The sequence below is a fragment of the Struthio camelus genome, chromosome 1 (assembly GCF_040807025.1).
Source record: "Struthio camelus isolate bStrCam1 chromosome 1, bStrCam1.hap1, whole genome shotgun sequence".
Classification (NCBI taxonomy): domain Eukaryota; kingdom Metazoa; phylum Chordata; class Aves; order Struthioniformes; family Struthionidae; genus Struthio; species Struthio camelus.
In genome coordinates, this window is record NC_090942.1 from 140570271 (window position 1) to 140585893 (window position 15623).

General features: G+C 42.8%; 1 protein-coding gene across 6 annotated transcripts in view; it reads right to left on the reverse strand.

The window, feature by feature from the left end:
* EGFL6 (EGF like domain multiple 6) overlaps window positions 1-8626 on the reverse strand; it is a 57904-nt gene extending 49278 nt beyond the window's left edge. For 2 of the 6 annotated variants that reach the window (XR_011136384.1, XM_068919865.1), the window contains exons 1-3: window positions 8486-8625; window positions 2307-2419; window positions 15-107 (exon numbers count right to left, since the gene is read on the reverse strand). Coding sequence is in view for 5 of the 6 variants with exons in the window: in XM_068919865.1 (XP_068775966.1) it covers window positions 15-107; window positions 2307-2419; window positions 8486-8595 (316 nt within the window). In the remaining variant the exon portion in view is untranslated. Of the gene's footprint in view, window positions 1-14; window positions 108-580; window positions 1106-2306; window positions 2420-8006; window positions 8268-8485 lie in introns of those variants that run through there. The other 4 variants (XM_068919844.1, XM_068919857.1, XM_068919881.1 and 1 more) reach the window with 4 other exon arrangements.
* Between the last annotated feature and the right edge of the window lie 6997 nt (window positions 8627-15623).

The window sequence follows — 15623 nt, forward strand, 5'->3', positions numbered from 1 at the left end:
CCATGTGCACCAACCTTGATTACAGGTTTTCCCTGTAAATCCAGGAAAGCATTTGCACTTGTTTGGTCCCATGCACTCGCCATACTTGCAGCCATGTCTACAGATAGCTGGAGGAACCAGACAGAGAAAGGAGAGAGAAAGAAAACAAGTTAGAAACTATTTAGGGAGAAATTTGCCCTACTTTGTTAACTAAAAGCTTGTTGCATAAGTTCAGCATCCTCCGTACCCCTCTCTCTCTCTACTTTGGGCACAGGAGCTACTAATCAGTGGTTTATTTCTTCCTGGAGAAGAGTGACACTAGCACTGATTACATGAGTGTGTGCTTTTCCAGGCGTGTGAATACCTGGAGAAGGGCTCCTTTTAGCTCCCCCCCTCACGGTACTTTGTAGTGCCAACAAATCAACATTTACAGTACCATACACTTTTATCTTTTCCTATTTTGGGGAAGCTGTATGTGAGGAGCAGCTAGCCAACAGCATGACCTGCCCCTGGAGCTGGGAAGAGGCAACAGCATTCTCCTGCATCCATGGACAGTGTATTACCCATCAGCAGTTTTCCACTGTTACCTCTTCCCACTTACAGCAGAGGAACATGCCCATCCCATGCTGGACAATCCAGAGCACGTCTGTCAAATGATGAGACAACAGTCGTTACCACATGTCCCAATATATATATCTGTATCAGGTTTACAATAACTTGAAGGGGCTGTGTTTAGCCTGGATGCACTGAAGAGCAGAAGTTTTCTAGTTCTCAACCATCTGGATCATTAATCAGAAATTAAATGCTGCCTTTACTAAGGCTTAAGACTACTTTTAATAATTCAGATGAAAAATCTTTTGAAGTCAATTTGATAATCAACACAAAGGTTTTCCAGCGAAAGTAAAGTAAGTATGCATTTACACCAGCACTAGCTCCAAAAAAGTGAAAGAGTATGTAGTGCGATCCATCTCCAGGTACCTCATGTAACTAAATTACCTGAAGTATAGGAAACAGGAGACTCGGTGTTACTTGCTATATACTGTGTTAGAATTCATACAGCCGTATTCAAGTATTCAAGTATCTTCCCTACATTTAAAGACTGATTCAGAAGTATTAATCCAATAGGTCTACAAATTAAGGCATAGTTAAATACTGCCCTTGTTCCTGAACGCAAAGTGGCACAGAGCGAGATCAACAGAGTATTAATTCTAAAGCAGAGAACACCACTGCATCTGGATTTGCAATGCAAAATTACATTATAGTTTATTTAAAGAAATCTGCCAAAGAAGAATTTTAAAGTTTACCAAACTGGAGTCTAGTAAGAAAGCAGCCTACTGCTTTAAAATAAGACAGCTTACTCCACTGGCTCATCTAAGTTATATCTAGGTTATATTTACCACTTGCGCCTCCATGTATTCATTGGCACAAAAACTAGTGCAATATTAAACAATGTACAATTTTATTAATAAAGGTATTCATCACATTTTTCTGTTTTAACTGACATGTTATACATACAGAGAGCAGAAGCTTTTTAACATCTTTCATTTTTAGACATCAGTCGGCTGATTTTCAGCTGTTAATAACACCAGGCCTCTATTCATATTCACTAGATATGCAATGCCAAACTCACTGGGACAACAGGTGCAACATCTGAGAAAAAAAGTCCTAAAGCTCGTATTTTAGGACTTTTGTACTTTGTCTAAATACAGCTAGAGAGCTAGTCCACGTTACCTTCTCCTTGGAGCCTGCAGAACCTTAATGAATTAGAAGTCTCTTAAGAATCAGTGATTACTCATTAAGCCAACAATCCACAGATCAGAACACTGGCTGGCTATCCAAGTTCAAGTCAGGTACAATTATCATTTGTTTGTTATTTATATTTTTAGAATGTTGAAACCTACCAGTTCTCAGAGGCTGTGTACTTCCAAAGACAAAGAATATCAACCCATAAAAAAACTTCAGGGCTTTGCACATAGCATTAGAAGACACTGCATTGTTGGCACTTATTTGTTTGAGAGCTGTAACAGGATAGGCATGGACCATTTCTAATCTCTTGGCCAGGGATCTGCACGAAGTTAGAACAGATGTTCCCTTTCGGACTTAAGAATTTATGAATCTGTATTTTATTGTTTGGCATTATTTATCCAAAACTGTTTTTAAGGAGATGGTCTCTCAAACATGGTGCCTTCACTCTGAGTTAGAGATTTCACTGCCTCACAAGGTTTCTTTCCACAACTTTTGGCAGACTCATATGAAACCACTTTATTAGTACCAAGTACAGAGTACACGGCCATGGAGAGGAGACAAACATAAAGTGTTAATGTTACCTTCACAGTGGCCCTTGTTGTTCTTTCTCCAGCCATAACAGCAATCCAACCTAGAACCATAGCGACACACCCCAGGCTGGCTCACAGCCACCAGCTGCCCACGAGCTCTTGAGCTGCATAAGGAAGGATAAACACTAGCTCCAAGCAGGCAAACACACTTTCATCCACTGCTCCATATATTCCTTTGTACATATCCCTCACGTTTTATCCACTGTCAGGCTTTTAATTTCACCAGCCCTTGGAGCATTCAGCGGTGTCCCTTGATGGGAAAGCAAAGTTGCATTCGGGTGGAAGAAATAGGGGAGATGTGAACCTTTAGCCTGCAATGAATTAACTGTGCAACATAAATCCTTTCTAATGAGAAACAGTCAAACAGAGCCAGGTCCCCTGCTAGAATGAGTCATTTCCAATATCAGTGAAGTCAGTGGGGCTACTTCAGTTTGCATCAGATAAAGAATCAGGATTGGCTATATGATGCCATACCTACCAGCTCTGTTGCTCTAGATAGTGAAATACCGTTTTCATTGAAAGGCAGCTTTGTGACCATCTATCAGCCCAATAAAAGCAACAGTGACGTGCATGCTCACAGCCATGTGCAAACTGACTACATAGGAAGGGCAAGTGCAGATAGTCCTGCATATTCTGGTTGCACGGGACTCGCTGACCATAACACAATCTGCCAGTAAGTCTGGGTAGTTCAGAATTATACAGCAGATCAACAGCTGCAAATGTTGGCAGGCCTTTAGCGCTAGTTGCCAAAGTTACAAACCCTGTAGAAATCCACAGCTGTACAAGTCTCTAGAAGACTACTCTTACACTGCAGTGGGTCCTGTGAGTCTGATCTCCTTCTCCTTCTGCTGTTACTTTACTCATCCATACCACATGCTCATCTCCTTTATGAAATTCTCTTCTATATCCTAAATGCTTTATCCCTATTGCTTTTTCCACAGCATAATTTGAAATGTACTCTCTTCAGAGTCCAAAGCTTTGTTTCTGCCCCAAAAAATGGTATTTTATGGAGACTCCTGAAGAGACTGTTTTCTGGACATCCAGCATGTAGAAAGACTTCGGTGCTGGATTAAGCTGTTCAGAGGTCACCCAGCCTTTAGCATCCACCCAGTGATGCAGTTTGCAGGACTATATATAGCCCCACCTTCAGACAGGAGAAAACATGCATTGGAACAGTCAAGACTCCCGTATGGGTTAGAAATCAGCACCCTAACTGCCTCTGCAGTCATAGACAATGAAAGCGACCCTTTTCATTTTGTTCATCCCTGTGTCAGTTCAGACTAACATCAGCACAAATGCTGGTTTGTATCACTTGCAAGCATGCCAGTTAAAAATCAGCATACTGCTTACAACCCAGAAAGCCCCTCTGAATTCATCTGGATGGTACTACCGACATCCTGGAAAGTCAGCGTGCCTAAAGCTTAGAAGAAACAGATCTCATTAGTTTCTACAAGGTGCTCATTTCTACCAGAAGAGAAGCTTACTCAGTAACCTTTTATTTACTAATTGCCTTCAAAATGAAATATATGAAAATGTCTTTACAAGGTTTACAATAGCTCAACAGGATTTCAGTATAAACTTCACTTAAAGCCGGGAAATGCTCCATAATATTGCAAATAAAATGAACATAGATGAACTTCAGAGACACTGCCCTGGACAAGGTCTTCGATTTGTTCTGAACTTTGCAACGGCTACTGAGTTAAAGCAGACTTTAGGCACAAAAAAGATGAGCTGGATCACTGCGAGCCCACCCGGCTCCCAAAATTTGGGAACAAAACCAGTCTGGCCAGGTCTGCCTCTCCCTCCCACGAAGATGACAATTTTAATATCATAAGAGCCAGCCATCAGCTCATCTACTGTTGTCAGGAGTTCAGCATTTTATACAAGAGAAGGAAACAGAGAGAGGAAATCCTTTCAGGCAGGCAGATCCTCCTTTCAGGAAGTACGTCACATTGAGCTTCCTGGACATTATGGGGAGAAGCAATGTAGACTGGAGGCGTACGACTTTCTGATCTCTTCCTACATGGTATAATTCATGTACTATTTCACAGTGAGTACCTAGAGTCCTAAATAAGATTGAGTGGGTAGTGATTAGCACAGCAATGTCAGAAAAAATGCCTTACCTTGAAGAACTTGCAGCCTAAACATGACTGAAGACTAAAGACAAGAGGATGGACTTGCCCAAAGTCACCGTGACTGAGTGAGCGGCAGGACCAGTCTCCACTTTTCTAGTGGAGCACTCTGTCCTCTGACTGGCGGTCAAAAACTTCTTGCATTGGAGCAGAAGGTAACAAAAGGTCACAGACTGAGCTGTACAAGGTGCCAAAGCAGCTGAGAAGCAACCAATTTTATGCGACTGAGGCATTGCTGGTATCAGCAGGATATCAGTACAAAGTACATTAGGGATGAATGATAAGAACAACAAGAAGAAACCAGGCTCTCATCAGTTGAGGTGACAAAGACAAACCTGCCTGTATTAGCTATCACAAGATGATTATGAGCACTAGCATGGCAATAAAAAAAGTGGGATCCTCAGATATTTCAATCAACATTCCAGTAGTGATAGGGCAGTTTTACTCCTGCTGTAACAGGTCATGCTGTATACAGTTCTTGACATTCATGTTGAAAAAATATGAATTATACGATATATATGGTGATATATGAAGAATGGAAAGCCTATTTTAGAGAGCAGAACTTTGATGAGAAGAACTTTGCTTCAGCTGAACAAGTCAAAAGCTGAGAGGGAATCCGATTCCTTCTGATTAAATGTTAGGCAGCTCAAAACCAGAGCAAAAAAAGAGCATTTAAGAGAAAGGACAATAGCACAAGAACAAACGGATATAAACTGGCCAACAGTACTTTGAGGAGGACATAAGAGTAAGAACATAACCTGTGAGAGGGATGACAGTCTTGAAGAGCATTCAAGAATCAGTGGAACTCCTAGCTAATTTTAAGCTATGTGGTCTCTTTCACAAAATGAGAAAGCTCTGATGCTGCTTGGAATGATAGAAACATAGGCCTGAAGGAGATTGTCCTGTGCTCTAATTCTGTTGCTGAAAAAAGTTATTCCTGTCTGGAATACCATTAAAAACTTAATTTCTATCTCAAAAGAAGTCAGATAAATTCAGAGCAAAGCATTCAGATACTGGCCAGGATCAGGTAGATATCTAACACTATATAAACAGAGACCTGAGCAGTAGACAAGGTAAACCAGGGCACAAAAACCTCAAACAACTACATGGTACTTTTGAATTCTTACAAAGTGATTCACTGAATTTGGTGGGGGGGGGGGGGGAAAAAGGAAAAAGGAAAAATCTATGTATCTGCAATAAGACATGTTCAGGAAGTTCACATGGTCCATTTAGCAAGTGGCTAGATGCATCTTTTAGCTGAGCTAAGATGATTGAGATGGTAGGACGGATATCCCTAATAGAATAAATATAGAAACAACCACAACAGAAAACATTACCTCTGCAGTAACTGGTGAAAGGGACAGGGAGAAATAAAGTGCACCTGAATATTGTTACTTACTTATCCAGAGTCTGTCCTCCCTTAATGTATTTCTATTGCTTCCATTGTACACAGTAAGAAAAGAGTTTTGTTGCATCAGTTTCTTCTAAGCTAGTTTATGACATCGGCCAAGTCTAAGCTATTAAAAAAAATGTAAGTATGAGCAGTCAAAATTCCATACACAACAAGTGGGCGGCACTATAATCCTGATTAACAGCCATTTTACCAGTAACAACCAAAATAAACAGAAGCAGAAACGCTAGCAGTGAAAAAAGGTACCCACCACATTCTTATGATCAGTGATCACAAATGGTATAATGGCCCCTCTGAATTGGATTATGTGACAGTAACAGCTGTGGAGGAAAACTGAACAAATTTTCAAGGCTGATTTAACCATGTAGTTAGATAATAAAAGCCAGTTAACATCTGAGATAAAATATACAGTAATTTGTCTTCAGATCATATAAGTCACGTCTTTTTTCCTCTCCACAGAAAAATTTAGTAAGTTCTCACCCAGCTTTCTGCTTCAAAACACAGCTGCTGAATAGATTCAGTATACCATTTTTGTAAGATCCCTACAGGATACTTTTGGTTACCTCCTGCACACACAATAGCTGCCTGCTGCTGGGGGAAATAACAGTCTCTTACACTATTAGCAACTTCCAGCTGACCGCCAAGACAAGATATTATCCTTTTCTTTATTTGTTTTCCTCCAAAAAAGCTTCTGGACATTGCTGCTTGCAAACAACAGATGTCAAATAACTTGCAACCCACCTAAAATTCTGATCAATCAATATAGAGAAAAGGGCAAAAAATATGGCATTTTAATCACTTGGCAAGTTGTAACACACTTCTAAAAAGTCTATTATGAGCTTATGCCATGCAGAGACACATTTGAACACTTTGCCAAATGAAGGCATAGAATTATTATTTTTAATTTACCTGAAGAGTGACCTTCCTCAAGAAGAAAGGTTCACCCGCCATGCACTGTTAAGTAAATCAAGAAAATGTCTATCTATTAACTTCTAACAACTATCTCAGACACTCCTTTAGCCAGTTTCAGGTACACAACGTGATGACAGTCCTGCTTCACTGTGAGCACCTTCCAACGCATCAAGTGAAGTGTAGTCTGGGTCAGCCTAAGTTCCTCTATAGCTTCAAGTGCCCACCAGATTTGTTCAAGCAAGTGCTCAAAACAGAAAACTTAAAAGTCCAGATATGAAAGCTACACTTCCTGGAGACTAAAATAATCAGGATTAATTCAGTTCTTCCAAACCAATTTTTACTACTTCTTTTTCCTTCTTCAGATCCAATATGATTTCTTTGCCATCTTAAACTGGAATCCCCTTTCATTTAAGCCTTCCATAAGGATGTTTAAAAACTCTTCTTTCCCCTTCCTCCCAAAGGAAAAGGCAGAACGATAACCCTGGCAGAAAAGAAAGAAGCTCCCCTCCCCCCACCATCATGCAGTATCTATTGGACAAGACAGGTTGTAGAGCAATCAACGTTTACTGCAGGCTTCCTGACTTAGTGCGAAGGAACTTCATTTTTCACCTAGTATGTCCCTCTTTGGCTCAGCTAACTCCAGGCTACACTTTCTTCTGGAAGAAAATATTGCTCTTATTTCGCAGTTACGCACCTTCCAAAGCGTCTGAAATACAAAGCATCTCAAGACATAACAGGAATATAATCTTCTGAAAGGGTGCTCTGCTCTAAGAGGAAAAAAAAAATGTGTTTTCTGTAAAAGCAGGTCTGGTGTTTATAAATTCCAGGGCTTACGCAGCTCCCAAAAAGCCGACCGCTTGAGCGCCTTGAATGTGTTGGCGCAGCACGCTTCCACTTGCTGATAATAACCAAACCCGTTCCCCAACCTGACGCTACACAAGGGAAACATGCAACATCTTGAAAACTTCATCTCTGGAGTCTCCTTTCGCTAGCTGCTATTTTAGTACAATAGTTTCTGCAGCCCCTTATTCAATCCCGCAGAACGCAGATGCCAGAACGCTGGAATGGCTTGATCTCAGAGAGTAAATAGCTTTATTCAGCTCAAAAAATATTCTCAAAAAAAGCTATCCTGCTCCTGGAGTTTACCTGTCCCCACTGAATATAACAACTGTCAGGACATGCTGATTTTGAAGCACCTATTTGCACAAGTAGATCAAACAGTGGAGCCGCTCATACCTTTCAGCACTCGGTAAGACCGTTCTCATCACCTGCATCTTCAGCGCGCTTAAAAAAAAAAAAAAAAAAAACCACCTTTTCCATTGCAACGACACAATTTTGGTCTTGCGCCTTGAAGGAAAGCTTAACTCGGCAGCGCGCCCATCAGCTGCAAAGCCTTAAAAGAGTTTACCAGGTGCCTTCAGCTCGATAGAAACCAGGATACTGCCACACCGGGCAGCAAAACGGAACCTATGTGGAGAGGCAGGACACGCAGCCCCCGGCGACAAGAGGCGCCGGTCACCGACATGGCTGCCCGCGGGGACGGGGCTTCAGCGCCCCCAGAAAGGGGCAGCGACACAGCCCCCCCCCCCCCCCCCAACCGGGCTCGCAGACCCAAGGGAGCCTCCCGGCAACGCCCCACCGCGTCGAAACGGACCGAGGGGGCGGCCGGCCGGCTCGGCCCTACCCTGCCCTGCCCGCCGCGCCGCCCCGCTCACCTGCCCGCGGCGGCCAGCCCGGCGGCGAGCAGCGCGGCGAGCAGGGCGCCCCAAGGCGCCCGCACCATGGCCCCGCCGCGGCGAGGCGAGGTGGCGGCTCGCTGTCCCATCCCCCCCCCTCCCGGCTGCCGCGAGGCTCCGCCAACATCCAGGCAGCGGCGGGACGGCGCTAAATAAACCTGGCGGGGAGGGGCGGGCCGGTCCGCCCGCCCGCCTGCCACCGCCACCGCCTTGCGCTTCCCGCCGCCGCGGGACGAGGGCCGAGGGCGGGCGGCGGCCGCGGGCGGGGCGAGGCCAGGCCGGGCCCTGAGGGGCCGCGGCGGCGGTGCGCAGCGCGGCCCGCCTTGCGGCCCTGCACCTCCCTGCCCTCCGCCCTGCCCTGCCCCCCGAGGCGCGTTAGCCGTCCCGCTCTGCCTGAGGCCTTTTTGCGTTCAGGCGCTGGGTGGAAGTGACCGTGGTCCTTCAAGCTTTGCAGGTGTTGCCTTTGGGGTGGGGCGTTGTCTGTAGGCTGCCAAAGCGGCTGCCCCGCGGCTAAATTTTTCCCTTGATCTGCTCGTGCTAATTTCTTCCAGTCTTTCCTTCCAGGTAGTCCTTCGGCTTGCGGGTTGTTCCTCAGGCATATGAACCGCCTGAGGGGATGTAAAGACCGGCTCTTACCACAGCAGGCTTGGTGCAGCGTTACCGCCTGAGTAGTCACAGTAATAAAGTATCTAACACAAAATAAAATAGGGAAGGCTTTTACCGGCCTTGACTATTTGCATCTGATTCGTACCGTGCACTCGGCTTTCTCATAGACCTTTGTGAACATAAGGTCAGTCCTGGAACATTTGCTTGCGTTTGAAAGAGTAATTTTGCTTTTTTTGACAGAAGGGAAAGCTGAGGCATAAGTGACTTGTCTAGGATCACGCAGGAAGTCTGTGGCAAAAGCAGGAAAAGCAAACAGATCTTCTAGTAGGGTCACTGGCAGTGGGTCATCCCATTCAGTTTTGAGCATGTTGACAAGCAGTCCTCAGCAGATTAAGCTGGGATCGTTGACGTAGTCACCACTGCTAGCCGTCTGTTGTCCCCAGGGATGGCCTGGAATGCTGAAAATTGTTTTTAGGCTAACATACTGAATTTAGCATCTTAACCCTAAGCCTTTGGCCAGCTTGTTCTTCTGTCTTCCTTTCCACAGGGACGGGAACGTCCAGAAAAGCTGGGACGGCAATGGTTTTAGTCACTCCAGGCTAATCCATCCACTCCTGGTGCTGAGTATGTGCCAGGCTGTGATCCTCTGTTGATTTTTCTTCGGACTCCTGTAATTACAAATATCCTCCAAAATAGGTTGAAATCACCTCAGAGGGTAGAGCAATTCAAAGTTAGAGCTACGAAAAGATGTAAAATTTATTCCTAAGATTCAAAATATGTATAATTTAAAAAAATGTATAAGTGCTGTTTATATGCTGAGTAGGACAGTAAAGACTTTTTATTTGGGACAAGTACTATCGTGGCTACCAGGGCAAAAATCCATTGCCGGTTTGCAGCTGTTCTGTTGTCTTTCTGAGAAGCAGTAGTACCTGGAGGACTCAACTACCCTGTGAATGCCTGCTTCATTGTATTTTTCTTCCTGTATGGGGGGAGTACTGCTTCTATTTCAGTCAAATCTGCACTGTATAGAAAACATTCCAATTACTTAAGTCTCTATTCAAAACCACAAGGTTTTCATTATGCAAATTTATTCCATCAAATGGTTAGGAATACATCATTTGGTGCTGGACTTACCGTTACAATATTGATCACTATCCAAGGCATGTTTTGTTGATCCGAAGAGAATTAAAAGTAGCTTGTGGATAGATAATAAAATAATCATCTGAAATGCTGTCCTTAATTTAGAACAATAATTAGAGAAAAAAAGGACAGTGGATCTCATAGAGAATGTTTACATTTACTGCGATATTAATATTTGCATTCTTTAGTCTTTTTAGCCTGGATTCTGAGCTTCTGCAAGATCCACTATCACTCAGCATTTTGCTGAATAATTCCCAAGGGTGGGAAATTCTTGAGTCTCAGATCGTGATCCACTGGAGTGAAGCAGGAGTGAAGCAGATATTTTTCACGCTTGCCATTTTAATTTGTTTTTGCCTTGATTATCCAAAACCTTATATGCATCTTTGCCATGGAAGAGGTCAAGGCTCCAACCCTTTATGACCTATGACTTTGGGAAAATTCTTAAATTACACTTGCCTGTCCTGGTTATAACAGGAGTGAAAATTGTCAGAAGTAAGCCTGAGCCACAGTGTGTGAAACATGATTTACATGAGAGTTTAAGCATGCTGGCTTACCAACAGAAAATGCAAATTTATTGGGGGACGAAAGGAATTTCGGTCTCACCTGACACCCCCTCCTTATTCACGCTGGCTGTGTGGCACATGTGGCACGTGTCCCCCAGTGAAATCCTACAGCTTAGCTTACTCCTACTTGCCAAAGACCTCATCTGCTGCTGGCCCCAGAGCAGTGTGTCCTCACCCTATGTGCTGAAGGTCTGGAGCCTGTTCTCTTGCTTGCCACAAAAGCACCCAGTCAGTGAGTGGAAGGCAAACTAGCGATTGCTGGCTGTAAACGTAGCTCAACTAACAAAGCATCATTTGTGCCTGTCCACAGTGTGAAGTCTTCACAGAGGAGAGAAGGAAAAACTCATGAGTTTCTTATGTATGAACTCCGCCTTCTCTTTTCCCCTTTCTCTGTTCAAATGCATTAGCAAAGTTCAGACTCAAGCGTATAGTAGGCTACTTTTTTTTTTTTTTTGAGATGGGCGTACTCAGAGATTGTATAGAAGGAATCTGAAGTTTGGAATACATTCTAGAAAGCTTTTCAGTACTAGTGGAAATGGTGACACAGCAGACCAAGACACAAGAAGCATTGAGATCTGTCTGCGTTCCTTTTTATTGGAGGTGTTTTTAGATAGAAATGTTTTTAGTAAAAAAGAGTTGAGAAAACAGTGTCTATGCTGCAGACCATTTTTGGAAGTGTTCATGAGCGTCACGATATTTTACTTTTTCCTGGGGTGCAACACTAACCCATCAGAGCAGCACACTCGTTAAACTCTCATCCAAGGTGGAACATATTTTAATTTATTTTATGTTTTTTCACTCCACCTTCTTGCTACTATTGCCAATCCTTTGTTTACCTTCCATACTGCTAACTTCCACATGCTTTTAACCTCTGGTGTGTAGAAATAGAGAAAAAAGCAGTGAGTTGATGAGTAGTCTTTCCATTTTTTCCAGTTACAAACAAAACGCACAGGTAATGGGTCAGATTTATGGAAGCCACAGATTTATGCTTTAGCTTCCTTCCTCTGAGTGTGAAAGCACTGCTGAGATATTATCACAGTAAATGGAGTTGGGCTGCACTGAGTAAATGACACACAAAATGCCCAAACTAGGCTTCTTAGATACTGTTTACTGACTAGTTCAAAGCCAGGAAGCATTTGATGGGTTAATACTAGCTGAAGAAGGGGGAGCAGGAATTCTGTTCTTTCAGGATACATTTGCCTGACGATACAAAATTTGAACAATTGCAAAAAATAAGAGTTTTTGGACAGTTCTTTGGAAAATGTATAATTATATATTTTATATGCATTTTAGGCAGTTATGAAGAAGAAATATTCTCTTGCAGTAGATTTTGCATAAATGGTGGCACATAGTCACTAACACAGCTGCAGATGCCTGATGTCACAACACCCATTTTCAAGGGTGCAGCCACACGCAAAAAAACCCTAGCAGAAAAAAACACTAGAAAATCATTTTAGAAAGGGAGGGGAAGGGAAGAGGAGAGGGAAGGGGCTCTGCAAAACCTTCTCTTACCTCCTCAGAGAGGTACTTGAAAAGGAGAGTCTCAGTGACTTTTTTTCTCTACGCAGAGTAATCCTTACCTGACAAACATTTTGCTTTTTTTCTCTCGTTAGCTTTTCGCCCGGCTTATTGATGAGTGTCAGTTTATTCATAAGTACCTGATTGAAACTCTCATGTCTTTATTTTGCTTTAAAGAACAGTTCCAAATTAACAATAGCACACTGAGCCATAGGTATATGTAGTAAATATATAAGTTTTTGATGCCCCTCTCTCTCTTACAATTTCAGCCAAAGCAGGCAGTAATCGTTCAGAAATGCACTACCTCAGACAAACACATTTCTGTATGTTCCTTGGTCATCTGAAGAGCATGTTTTTATTTCTGTCGATACTGCAGTTTTGTACCAGTGACTCTGCATTTGCCTTATACCGGCAAATTCAGGGAAATAACCTCTCATTCACATCTGTACCAATGAGAGGAAAAAAATCACACAGCAGATTTCAGGGAAATGCACTGCCCTGCTAGGGTGCTCCCAAGGGTTAGCATGAGCTCTTTTGCGTGGTCTCTCAGCCCTGGTGGTCCCTGTTAAGCGCTCACTCATATTTCACAGTAATGCCAACTGGAACGGGCCTGGCTCTGGGTCTGCTCCTACTCCCCTTGGTTTACTAGGGTGCAGTTTATTAGGACTGTAGTTGTGGCTGTTTCCTGACGGAAAGGTTAACAGGCAATCTTTGTACCATCCTCCCATTCTTGCATTAAACTCTCATAGGGGCCGTTTCATCCTAGGCTGATGCAAGGGTGGCCCACGGCCTCCAGTGTCACATTTAATGTGTCTTACAAAAATGTCCCACAGCTTTCAGGAAAACTTGTCTTTTCAACTCCACGTAGTCCTGCCCCCAAAGCAGAGCTCACAGCCCCTGTTGTCTGTATTTTTGGGAAATGGGAAATTTAGATAATGACAATTATCATTCCTGTTACTAGAATGAACATGGTTCAAGTTATTGTTTCATGAGTCAGTGTCCTCCATTTTGGGTCCTAGCTTTGTTTTATACTCCAGTCTGTCTGGAGTGTACTTTGTGCTCGAGTGAGTCGCAACAGGACTGCTTTGCCCACTGAGGATGCCATTTCACAAAATAGGGTGAATTGACGTAACAGCTCTGAATATGGGGGGTCCTGCTCACCCCCCTCAATTCCCCCTTTGCCTGACTCCCGGCCACACTGGCTAGCACTGGCCACCAGCCTGGTGCTTAAACTAGCTCACTGAAATGTGTCCAGTGAGTTAAAGTGGTTCAGTAAGAGCTCCAGTGGGTGTGGAAGGAAGAACTGATTATGTGGGAAGGGAAACGAGATGTCTCTCTCCTGGCATTGGAGAACTTCATGTCAGTGCAGGTACATATGAAACTAAATCCCATGCACCTCAGTGCTGTGTATATGCTTAATGGCAGGTGTGTAAGTGGAGCAGTTCAGTGGAGTGGAGCTGTTGACATTTAAAATTAAAACCTCTCATTAAATACAAGTCCCCTTGACTTAAGCAAGTATTGTATCTCTACAGCTGTTGGATCATGCCCTTGGTTGAGACAGGTGTAAAAATACTCAAGGAGTAAAGAGCCTGAAAATGCAGCATGTTCTACAAGCCCATTTCTGCTCTTCATTTCTGCTACATCATTGCAGCATTGTGCAGCTGATTTCATGTAAGGTTTGGGCTTTGCGAGAACTGATAAGAAAACACAGAATTATAAATTGGACCTCCTGGATTTCAGTTACATCTGTCCTCACGAAACTAAATCCTACTTTCATCACTGATATAACCCTTCTGTGTTTAAAGGTAGTATTGCCTGTATGAAACAAAATGGAAGAAGGATTTTGCCCATGAGAAGACTTAACTTTGAGATTAACTAAGTTTCTCAGTAACACTGAATAATCCCACCGTATTTCCCTTGTCAGTCACATAAAATGATTACCATAGCTATGTATAAGAGGCAGCTTTCAGTTATGCACAAAATGGTCTCAGTAAAATTCCCTGGTCAATAACAACATAAGGAAAAACTTACTTTCACTTGGTTTACAGGTCAAAAATTGCAGTTATTTAAAATATGAAATGCTAAATTAAATGATGTATTCTTAGCCTTCAAAATTAAAAAGCCATTTTAAAGCAATTTTGGTATACAGATATACCATCTTAACTTAATCAGCAATTATCTTAACAGTAAAAATGTCACTTAAATATTGTTTAAGAGTCAGAAGTTTCTCTAAGTGATCACATGAGAGCTTCCATTTTAGAGCATTCACACAGTTCCTATGAGTAAGAGAAGAAGGTTTGAGCCCTAACGTAAACCTCAGATTAGGTCCTAGAGAAAGTCAGTTCTTTTATAATTCGAGGTTGTCATCATGATCAGTGACAATCCCTGCTACACTGGGGTTGAGATGGTATAGAAAAGCATTTTCAGAATCTTTACAGAAAGACATCTCTTTGCTCTGAAAACCTAAAATTATATAGGGGCCAAATTTCACTCACTTTTCGAAAGACCCCAGCAAGTGGTTTTTAAAGGCACAAATGAAACACACATGCATTTCTCATATTAAAAAACTAGGAGAAGGTAAACACCTAACTCTCTCCTGTTCTACTTGCAATGTCAACTCAACAGCTTTGTCACTGGTCTGTGAAAGTCCTTACTGACTGCCTTTGCCAGCAACTGATCAGGTTCCCGGTGGACAAAGAACCATATTTTTTGCACATGCTGACCTCTTGGCCTTTGTGCTAAATGTGTTTCGTGGCCCAAGGTGAATGATAGTGATAGCAAACAGAAGGAAAACACAAAAAAGGAAGACAAAACTAAAACCAAAGCTGATCAGTTCCAGAAAGTAAAATAATTTTTGAGGGCCTTTTGTGGCTCTCAACATTCCTGCTATTTTTTTGCCAGGATTTAAGAGTTAGCTGTGTTTTAAGATGCCGTTAAGTAATTATGATGGCTGAGAGAAAGTTTTGTGCCTGTCATGTGACTGCTTTATTTGCAATTTCCGAACCCTGATTCTGGATAGAAAAGTATTTCTTCATCTTCACTGACCCAGGCACTTGAGACCACGAGTCTCCTCACAGATTAGGAACTCCTCATAGATTATTCCAAAAGTGCTGGAAAATGCACAGAGTCCGCATTTGCTTTGTTTTTTCCTACTTTTCCTAATCCTTCTTCCCCTTTGGAAGTTACTGAGGAACTATTCTTTAGACTCATAGACCCTGAAGCTCCCATTTAGGGGAAGAGGCTAGGTCTCCGCACTGTGCTGAAGTACATGTAGATGTATGGGCATGATT